The sequence below is a fragment of the Ursus americanus genome, chromosome 8 (assembly GCF_024610735.1).
Source record: "Ursus americanus isolate L20-20 chromosome 8, mUrsAme1.1.p, whole genome shotgun sequence".
Taxonomy (NCBI): Eukaryota; Metazoa; Chordata; class Mammalia; order Carnivora; family Ursidae; genus Ursus; species Ursus americanus.
In genome coordinates, this window is record NC_142134.1 from 82,021,334 (window position 1) to 82,032,830 (window position 11,497).

At 45.3% G+C, this 11,497-nt stretch overlaps 1 protein-coding gene across 3 annotated transcripts in view; it reads right to left on the reverse strand.

The window, feature by feature from the left end:
* The window catches only part of FAM193A (family with sequence similarity 193 member A), a 178,103-nt gene extending 168,130 nt beyond the window's left edge, over positions 1–9,973 (reverse strand). For all 3 annotated transcript variants that reach the window (XR_015725605.1, XM_087864340.1, XM_045774830.2), the window contains exon 1: positions 9,498–9,973. Coding sequence is in view for 2 of the 3 variants with exons in the window: in XM_087864340.1 (XP_087720466.1) it covers positions 9,498–9,725 (228 nt within the window). In the remaining variant the exon portion in view is untranslated. The remainder of the gene's footprint in view (positions 1–9,497) is intronic.
* Positions 9,974–11,497: the final 1,524 nt, after the last annotated feature.

Sequence of the window (11,497 nt, forward strand, 5' to 3'; positions counted from 1 at the left end):
GACACTAAAACTCAGAAACAGAACGATAACAGGAAATTAACCAACATACTTCTAAATAACCTGTGAGTCAAGGAAGAAATTCAAGAAAAATTAGAAAATATTCTAAATTGAATTAAAATGAAAGTACAACATACCAAAATTTGTGAGATATAGTGAAAGCATGGTTTATAGGGAAGTTTATAACACTAAATATATGTTAGAGAAAAGAAGAATGGTCTCAAATCAATAATCTAAGCTTCTATCTTAAGAATTAGAGAAAGAAAAATTGAAATAAACCCAAAGCAAGGAATAAAGCAAAGAAAAAAAAAAAAAGGTCAAAATCAAAAACAGAAAAATAGGGGGAAAAATCAATAAAACAAAAAGCCGGTTCTTCAAAAAGATTAAAAACTTGAGAAACTGTACAGCCACTCTGGAAAACAGTATGGGAAGTTCCTCAAAAAGTTAAAAATAGAGCTACCCTACGACCCAGCAATTACACTACTAGGTATTCACCCAAAGGATACAAACATAGTGATCCGAAGGGGCACCTGCACCCCAATGTTTATAGCAGTGATGTCCACAATAGCCCAAATAAGGAACAAGCCCAGATGTCCATCGACAGATGAATGGATAAAGAAGATATGGTGTGTGTGTGTGTGTGTGTGTGTGTATCTACCTACAATGGAATACTATTTGGCAACAAAAAAAAAAAAAAAAAAACTTACCATTTGTAACCACCTGGATGGAACTAGAGGGTATTATGCTAAGTGAAATAAGTCAATCAGAAGACAATTACCAATATGAGTTCACTCATGTGGAATTTAAGAAACAAAACTGAGGATCATAGGGGAAGGGAGGGAAAAATAAAATAAGATGAAATCAGAGAGGGAGATATACCACAAGACACTGAACTCTAGGAAATAAACTGAGGGTTGCTGGAGGGAAGGTGGGCTGGGGATGGGATAAGTGGGTGATGGGCATTAAGGAGGGCATGTGATGTAATGAGTACTGGGTGTTATATGTAACTGATGAATCACTGAACTCTACCTCTGAACTAAAAATCTACTATATGTTGATTAATTGAAATGAAATAAAATAAAAAACACTTGAGGAACCTCTAGCCAAGACTGGCTGGAAAAAAAAGAGAGCATTATCAATATCAAGAATGAAAGAGGAGACATCACTGCAGACCGCCACAGACATATTACATATTATATTACAATACTACAGACAACTCTACACACTTAAATTCAACAACTTAGATGAAACGGGCTAATTCTTTGAAAAGTACACACTACAACAGACAGAAAGGAACAATTTTTAAGTAACTTAATGAGACCAACATTATACTGATACCAAAACCAGGCAAAGACAACAGTATAAGAAAACTACTGACATATATTTCATGAAAACAGATGCAATAAAGCCCAACAAAATATTACTAAAGTGAATCCAGCAACTAAAAAAGAGTAATATACCATGACGAAGCAAGGTTTATTCCAGGAATGCAAAGCTGGTTCAATATTCAAAAATCAACGATGTGATCTACCACATTAACAGTCTAATGAGGAAAAACTACACGATCATATCAATGTGATTCAAAAAAGCATTTGATAAAAGCCAACATCCATTAATAAAACTCTCAGCAAACCAGAAGTAGAAAGGAATCTCCTCAGCCTAATAATGGGCATCTACAAAAATCTACAGCAGACATCCTTTATGGTGAAATTGAATGCTTTCACCCTAAAATCAGGAACAAGGAAATTATATTAGAAGTCCTAGCCAGTGCAATGAAGGAAGAAAAGCAAAAGGCGTACAGAATGGAAAACAAGAAAAAAAAATCACTACTCAGACACCATGACTATCTACACAGAAAATCCCAAAGAATCCACCCCAAAACTCCCAGGATATGAATTTAGCAAGATCAAAGGACAGAAGATAAACACACAAAATTTAATTACATTTCTATATACTAGTAATAAATAAATGAAACTGAATTTTTTAAAAAACACATTTACAAAAGTTGACAAAAATGAAATACTTATATATAAATCTAACTAAACATGTACAGAATCCATCTGCTGAAAACTACAAAACACCAATTAAAGAAGTCAAACACAAATTAAATGTCAATTGTATCTCAATAAAAAAAAAACAAAATAAAAAATCACCAAATAAATAGAGATGCATACTATGTTCACAAATTGGAAGACTCAACATAGTAAATGTGTCGATTCTCCACCAAACTGATCTATAGATTTAGGGCTATTCCATTCAAATCCAAGAAGTATCTGTAAATATAAACAAGCTGATTCTAAAATGTATGGAGGGGCGCCTGGGTGGCACAGCAGGTTAAGCGCCTGCCTTCGGCTCAGGGCGTGATCCTGGCGTTATGGGATCGAGCCCCACATCAGGCTCTTCCGCTATGAGCCTGCTTCTTCCTCTCCCACTCCCCCTGCTTGTGTTCCCTCTCTCGCTGGCTGTCTCTATCTCTGTCGAATAAATAAATAAAATCTTTTAAATAAAAAAAAAATAAAATAAAATAAAATGTATGGAAAAGCAAAACAACTAAACAGCCAAAACTTTTTTTTCTTTAAAGTTGGAGAATTTCTTTAAAGAAATCACGTATAAATCAATGGAACAGAATAGGGAGTATAAAAACAAGCCACTCAAACAAGGTCAACTAACTTCTGACAAAGGTGAAAAGTCAAGTCAATGGAGAAAGATTATCCTTTCAACAAATGGGTTTGGAACAACCTGATAACCATATAGGGAAAGAAAAAAAATCCCCACCTGAATCTGATACCTTATATAACATTAACTCAAAATGAAATCACAGATCTAAATGTGAAACTATGAAACTTCTAGAAAAAAAATAGGAGAAAAAAATCTTTACCACCTGAAGTTTTATAAAACAAAGAGTTCTTAGAAAACACCAAAAATTGTGATGCATCAAAGAAAAGACTGGTAAGCTGAACTTCATCAAAATTAAATTTTGGGGGGGGCACCTGGGTGGCTCGGTTAAGCAACTGACTTCAGCTCCAGTCATGATCCTGGAGTCCCAGGATTGAGTCCCACATCGGGCTCCCAACTCAGCAGGGAGTCTGCTTCTCCCTCTGACCCTCTCCCCTCTCTCATGCTCTTTCTCACTCTCTCTCTCAAATAAATAAATAAAATCTTTTTTAAAAAGTTAGAAAATATTATTTTTTTTCCTTTGAAAAAAAAAGTTAATAGAATAAAAACACAAGTTATAGACTCTAAGAAAATGTCTGCAAATTACATATCCGTCACAGGACTCCTATCCAGAATTATAAACAACTCTCAAAACTGAAAAGTAAGAAAATAAACCCAATTAAAAATAGGCAAAGTCTGAATAAATACTTCACCCAAGAGGATACAAGAATGGCAAACAAACACATGAGAAGTGTTCAGTATCAGTAGTCACACCACACCTATTAAAATGCTTAAAATAAAAACTACTGACAATATCAAGTGCTAGTAAGCAGAGTAACTGGAACTCTCATACATAGCTGGTGGGAGTCCAAAAGGTAAGGCCACTCTGAAAAATAGTTTGGCAGTTTCTTACAATATTACCATACGACCCAGTTCCCACTCCTTAGAAAAATTAAAATTTACTTCCATACAAAAACCTGTACACAAATGTTTATAGCAGCTGTATTCATTTTCACCAAAACCTGGAAAGCACCTCAACATCCACCATTGGGAAAATGGATAAGCTGTGGTACATCCATACAATGGAATACTACTCAGCAGTAAAAAGGAACAGCTCAGAGGAGTCTCAAAGTTATTATGCATGCTGAGTTAAATAAACTAGTCTGAAAAAGTTACATACTGTATGATTTCATTTAAATGACTTCTACAAAAGATAAAATCATAGTAACAAAGTACTGGCTGCCAAGAGTTTAGGGGTGGGAGAGAGTGTGATCACACAGGGATTGCAGGAGGGAGCTTTTGTGGGTAATCAAACTGTTCTGTATCCTGACAGTGGTAGTGGATACATTAATCTATATATGTGTTAAATCCAAAGGCCTGTACATTTTAAAATATCAACTCCACTACATGTAAATGTTTTAATTAGCATACAATGAAACCACTTAGAAAAACTGCCTGGCAGTATCTACTGAAGTCAAACTACATGGATACTTAGCAATTCCACTCCAGATACATACAGATATATACTCAATTGAAATGAGTACTCATGTCCACCAAAAGACGTGTACAGGAATGTGCGTATCAGCCATAAATTGAAATAACCTGTATCTGTGGCCATCAATACAATCTGTGGTATATTCACACAATAGAAAACTGCATGCCATCAAAGAGAATGATGGAATTGCTACCTCAACAATATGGCTGCATCTCAATGCTGAGCCAAAGAGCACTGGCAGAGTACTTTCACATGAAATTCAAATATAGCCAAAATGCACAAGAACAGTGGTTGGGATGACTGCCCAGGGGAACAAGGGAGCATTCTAGGGTACTCGGAATATTCTATGTATTTTATATCTTGATATATTGGTTACGTGGGTGTACACATACATAAAATACTGAATCACAGAGGTGCTCTTTGCAGCTTCGCTAAATTGTTAATCATAGTTAAATCACATAAGGTTCTACATCTTTATTTGGCAAATATGAACCAGAAAAAAAGTTATGACTGAACCTCATTTCATCACACGGCAGCGATTTCTGCAACACACCCAATGTACCCCCAAATCCATAACTGTATCATCTAACTATGGATATACTGCAGGATAGCCTTTAAACATTACTAACGTTAACTCCTTCTTACCACCTTTTCATCAATGAAAAGGATTTACATTATTACAATGCCCCCTACACTACAACAGGTTTCTCTGACTTTACAACTTTAATATCACTGTTTGAAAATGTACTTTGATCCCTACCCCCAAATGGCTTCCTTTTATAAATCTCTAACAGCATTTCAAAAATAGTTCTAAATTCCCTTTTGAGCTACGAATGTAAACTATATGTAATTTGATATTCCAACAGCGAGTGACATGGGTCAATTTCCATAATAGAGGAATTCTGGTTTTTGTAAATAATATGTACATGACTGAATTTTGCACACCTATTCAGAAAACAGAATTCTGATGGTGCAAATATTTTTATTTTGTGTTTAATACCTAAATGTTTAACTGTTAAAAGGTAGAAAAAGCCAAAATCAGTTATATTTGGGAAAAAAAAAAAGTGGGGCATCTGGGTGGCTCAGTTGGTTAAGTGTCTACCTTCAGCTCAGGTCATGATCTCCAGGTCCTGGGACAGAGCCCAGCGTCCGGCTCCCACTCGTGCTCGCTCTCTCCCTCCCTCCCTCTCAAATAAATAAATAAATAAAATCTTAAAAAAATATATATTAGTATTATCAGGTTGTAAAAATACCATTCACCTTTTTGCTCTACAAGAAACGCTCATTGTAGAAAAGTCTTAAAGCTTGAGGCATGTGCAAAAAGGAAAAAAGAAAGCCATCAGAATTTCCAGCACAAAATATTTTGATGCATATCCTATCACACTTTCTTATGCAAATATATATGCACACAGATATTTTACAAGAGTAAGTCTGTACTATAAACGTTTTCTATTTTGTAAGCTTCCTCTTCGCTTAATACATGATGAACGTTATGAAAATTACATTTAAAATAGAAATGCAGGGGCGGGGATGCCTGGGTGACACAGTGGGTTAAGCGTCGGCCTTTGGCTCAGGTCATGAACCCAGAGTCCTGGGATCGAGTCCCACATCAGGCTCCTTGTTCAGCAGGGAGCCTGCTTCTCCCTCTGCCTGCCACTCCCCCTGCTTCTGCTCTCGCTCACTGACAAATGAATAAATAAAATCTTAAAAAAATAAAAAGAAAAGAAATGCAGGGGTGCCTGGGTGGGTCAGTTGGTTAAGCACCTGCTTTCAGCTCGGGTCATGATTTCAGGGTCCTGGGATCAAGTCCCACATCGGGCTCCCTGCTCAGCAGGGAGTCTGCTTCTCCCTTTCCCTTCTCCCCCCACCCGCTTGTGCTGTCTCCTGCTCGCTCATCTCTCAACTAAATAAGTAAAATCTTCAAAAAAAAAAAAAAAACGCAAGGTGCACCTGGGCGGCTCAGTCAGTGAAGCGTCTGCCTTCGGCTGGGGTCATGATCCCAGGGTCCTGGGATGGAGCCCCACATCAGGCTCCCTGCTCAGCGGGGAGCCTGCTTCTCCCTCTCCCTCTGCCCCTCTGCCCCCTCCCTGCTCTTGTTCTCTCTCACTTGCTCTCTCAAAAAAATAAATAAAATCTTTTTAAAAACAGAGAAATGCATCAGAAACCAGGGATGTACTGTATGGTGACTAACATAATATAATAAATAAACATTAAAAAAAAAACCAGAGAAATGCAAAATAATAAGATATATTCACAACACCCTTCACCTACCAACTTTTCATTTCAGGGCAAACCCTTCATTGTCACATCAGAGCCGACCAGCAAACAATGCTATCAGAATAAGGCCTTGTCCAAGACACAGCCATGTCCACCATTCTTAAGTGTATACAGTTTTCCCATTCCACAAGTGGAAAAAGTTTGATCAATAGCAAGCATCCTGTGGCAAAGTCCCTAAGAAAGTCCACCCAAGCCTTCTGGAAAATAATGACCATGTACATACATGGCACAGTGTGTCACCAGGCACTGTTTGTTTGTTTAATTCTTACAATAAGCCTAAGCTAGGTGCTACATCACTCAGGATACCAACGCAGTGTGAGGTTTGACACCTTGCCTGAGGGCACAGAGCCTATCAAATTTGTATACCCAAGTTTTGGTGGGCAAAAGACTCTCTAAGCTACATTATGTTTTCCCACCTACCCCTGAGCCTCTGCTTCTACGGAGAAACCACCGCCTTAATGAACGTGGTTCCAGGACAGACACTCGAGCTGTGCCCGGCACACAGGACCCTGAGAATCAAGACAGTCCTTCTACTCTTCTCTCCCAGGCAGTTTCTGCTCTGGTGACCCTATACAGAATGCAAAGATGCACCCCTGGAATCAATCATAAGCTTCTCCCGGAAATGGAGGGCCGGTACCCACTCCCTATTACTTGTTGACAAACACTGTTTTGGGTGCCTCTTCTGCACCAGACAAGGTTCCCCCAAAGCGTTCACCATCTATAGGGAAACAATTCAGAAGGTTCACAATTACAGTAAGAATGTCTGTGATCAGTGTCAAGAACATTTTTAGCCCTGCCACCATGGGTATCTTTCACACACTGTTATCAAAAATATTTGCGAAGCAGGGCGCCTGGGTGGCTCAGTCAGTTAAGCGACTGTCTTCGGCTCAGGTCATGATCCCAGGGTCCTGGGTTCAAGCCTCATGTCCAGCTCCCTGCTCAGGGGGGAGCCTGCTTCTCTCCCTCTGTCTGTGGCTCCCCCTGCTTGTGTGTGAGCACGTGCTCTCTCTCTTGTCAAATAAATAAATAACATCTTAAACAATTTTTTTGAAAAAAAAATACTTGCAAAGAAATTTTAAAGTTCAAGATATAACTTTAAAACTTTAAAATACAGTAAAAGAGAATGTTTCTCAAGGTGCAGGTTATCAATCAGTGGTACACAGTAAAGGACTTTTGTGTACTACAACCACTTTACTAATGAAATGGAATAAAATAAAAAAGATAAAGTATCGGAATATCATTTTGTAAAACTTTTATAAGTGGAAGAAGGCACTACAGGTCTTAATATATCTTACTTCTTACAGGGGGTCATAGTCAAAAACCTCGATTCATAAGTTTAACAGAATAAGACAGTCTTGTAAAAATCATACTAGTTATGGGCGCCTGGGTGGCTCACTCAGTTAAGAGTCTGACTCTTGGTTTCGGCTCAGCTCATGATCTCTGGGCAACAGGCTTCCACTGGGCGTGGAGTTTGCTTGAGAGTCTCTCTGTCCCTCTCCCGCTTGCAAGCACTCTCCCCCTTTCTCTCTCTAAAAAATAAAATAATAATACTACTTGATAGATGGTTACATGAGTTTGACTAATGTGATTAGAATAATAAACTAAAGGAAGACTATTTTAGCTAAATATTGCAAAGTAAATGGGATTTATTGAAACCTGAAACAATGGTACCACAAACTTGTTTTTATTGAATTGATAGAAATGGTATATTGTACACCAAGCTACAGCAAATATTATCAACATTTTTGTAAAGGATTTGCATAGGCGGACCTCCTACCCTCACCTCCCCAGCAGCAGCAAACACTGCCCTTAATTTACAGCCCAAAGATCCAAATGCCCAAACCTCATCCTTGATCCCAACCACTGTACCTGTTTCTCTCTCCAGGGTATTGGAAAGGGGCAGCCTCTGGAGGCTGAAGTCCAGGGCTATGATGCAGGATCCCAAACAAAGGTAACAATATCATCTAAACAGAAAGCTCCAACAACTGCACTTACTCCACTCCCGAGAAGGCTGGAAATCCTTTAAACTGAAACTAAAGTACACATACATTACTATATGTTCACTTAATAGCAAAAGCTATCAGAAAGCCATGCCATATGCAATCATTTCTCTTATCTGCTCTCACTACATACCATTCCACCACAATATTTAGAATCTTGCATAAAACAATTTGTGTCATAATTTGGCACATCAATACTCCTGATGAGGCTCTTTTTTTTTTTTCCATTGCAAATGTTTTTAAAACAATTTAACAGTTCTAACCACCCAACTTTCGAAAAGTCCATTATCTTTCTGTAGCCACTGGAACGACTGGAAATGGCTCTGTCAACTGCACACCCTTGTACTACCATTGTGTCTTCTCAAGTGTTGTGACCAACAGCGGAACAAAGGTGCAGCAACCCACAACTGGTAGATGCAGCGTGTGCTAGCTGCTTCCATAAACAACACAGAAAAAAAGTACTTTTCAAATTTCTTAAGTTCAAACACTAAATATATGCCTGAGTAACCAGACCACCAATTACCCCTAAAACTTTTTAAGAAGCTGGAGGCCAAGAGCCAGAAGACTGTCAGGTAGCTTTCCAATGACCATATCGGAGCAGAAAAAGAAAACTTCTAGGCGGGCACTGTTCGGTCACCACTTGCAAGGGATGGAGAAGGGAGGCACCGTGAAACAACATTTGAAAGCACTCCCAACTACCAAGGGAAGCCCCGCTCGTCACCTGACTCATAATTATTCTGGAATTGCACACGAGCAATTTCAAGGACGAGCTCCGCGCGGGGCGAGATGGCACCACCCCCGGGTCCGTGACAGCGACGCGCAGGTGGGCAGAGGCACAGGCAGCGCCGCGCGCCGCACCCAGGAGATGCCGGCACCTGGCGCGGGCAGCCCGCCGCCCCGCGCTCGCCATCCCCGCGGGAGGACTGTCACTGCACAAGCCGCCCGCGGCCCCCGGCTGCCCTGGCCCCGGCCCCGGCCCCGCGCCCGCCCGTTACCCGCAAGGAGCCCGGCCCCCAGCGGGAGGCCCGCCCGCATCCGCCCGCCCACCCCGCCCCCGCCCCGTCGCCGCTTACCTCGAAGTAGCCTCCGGGGGCGGCGCCGCCCGCGCCCGCGCCGAGGGGCCCGTTGGCCGCCGCCGCTCCGCCCGGGGCCGCCAGGCCCGCGGCCTGGGAGCCGCGCAGCGCCGCCGCCGGGCCGGCCTTGCCGCCGCCCGCGCCGCCGTTGCCCCCGCCCGAGCCGCCGCCGCCGCCCCGCTTGTTCTTCCGGCGCTTGGCCCCGCGCTTGGCGTCGGCCGGGCTCATGGCGGGCGGGGAGAGGGCGCGGAGCGGGCGCGGGGCCGCGGGCGGCGGCGGAGGGCGGGGAAGGCGGGGAGGCTGAGGCGGCGGCGGGGCGCTCCGGCCGGCCGAGGGCGGGGGGCGCTGCGCGGGGTCGCCTCTGGGCGGGGAGGGCCGGGCGGGCGGGAGCTGCGGGGAGGCCGCTAGGCGGGAGGAACGGCGAGTCCACCGGGCCCGGCGCCGCCGCTGACCAGAGTTAGAGTCCAATATGGCGGACACAAGGGGAAAGGGATCCCAGTTTACGTCGGGGGAGGGGGAAGGAGCGGCGGGGAGGGGGAGGGGTGTGGGCGCCCTCCACCCCCCCCCGCCTTACTCCGCCCTCCCCAACGCCGCTCCCCCTCTGCCTCGCCCGCCCCCTCCCGCCGTTAACGAGCGCCAGCGCTCAGGGCACGCCGGGAGTTGGAGTCCACGCACCCACGTCGCCGCTGGGAGCACACGGCGGGATGACCACGATTCCCGTCAGGCCGCGCGCAGCCGATAGCCCGGTCGCTGCAAAGGGCTGGGCCGGGGAGGCGGGGGAAGGTGGCTGAGCCGGTGACGACACCGGCGCTCTCCGCACCCCCCGGCCACGCCCGCGTCGCTCAGCCTTCTGGGAGTTGTAGTTGGGCGGAAGGGCCGGGCCGGCGCAAGGCTCTGTCGCCCGCCGGGGACGAACTACAGGACTGGGGGCGAGGAGTTCCGCCTCTTTGACAGGCATGCACACGCCCCGGCGCCCTGCGCCCTGCGCCCCGCCCCCCCGAGTGCCGCAGGCCGGCCCGGCCCCCGGGATGCTTCAGGCAGGCAGCCGGACTCTGGCCCGCCGGGAGTGGCCCGGTGACCTTGGTTGGGTTCTGGGTTCGAGTGCGCCTTCTCCACTTGCAGGCTGTGACCTTGGGCCGGTCCCCTAGCTCGAGTCCAGGTCACTCGCTGGGCACAAGAGCAACCTGCCTCGTGGGTTTGGGTGTGGTTCCAGAGGGCGCCGGGCCTGGCTGTGCGCGGAGCTGCTTTCCCGAGAGCGCGGCCGCGGTCGGGCCGGGGTCCGCCCTGGGCGTTGGAACGGCCTGCGCAGAGCAGTCGTGGCTGCGCCGGGGCCCGTCCCCGAACACCTGTCCGTGCGCCTAGAAGCCCTGGGCCTGCGGGCGCCCTTCCTGAGCCCGCGCTCTCCCTGCATCCGCGTTTAGTCGCCGCCGGGGGCTCCTGGTGCCTTGTGACCCGATAAGGCCCCGGATGGTCGCGACATTTCTCACGACCTCGCGTTTACCCACCTCACGCGCTTTGCACCCGGTCATACCCTCCCGAGCCTTCCTCTGCTCTCTGCCCAGCGGGGCCTCTGACTCCCGGGTCAGAAATCTGAGCTCTCCGTCTGGACCCTCTTCGTCCCTGGCCGCCTTGCCCGTTATCAGCCAGCCCCAGGTACAGTTCTGCCCTTAGGACAAGAGGGGTCCCTTGCCGAGGCCCTGAGTTCCCGAGCGCCCTCTTATCACAGTCACCGAGACATCAAAGACATCTTTTCCCCTCTGGTTCAATGGATGGTTACGGGACCGAGATACCGTTAGCTGTGGGCTTGCCCATATCTCATTGCCGAACCTCACCTTTGCCCCAGCTGCAGCCACAGCCTTCTCATCCTCTGACCCATTCTTCATGACAAAACCAGAATGAGCTATGATCAAATCAACCCTCTGCTTAAAGGCCTTCAGAAACTCTACTTGTCAGCAGAATAAAGGCCCCTCACCCCTCCCAGAGGGTTTTGGATGCCCCTG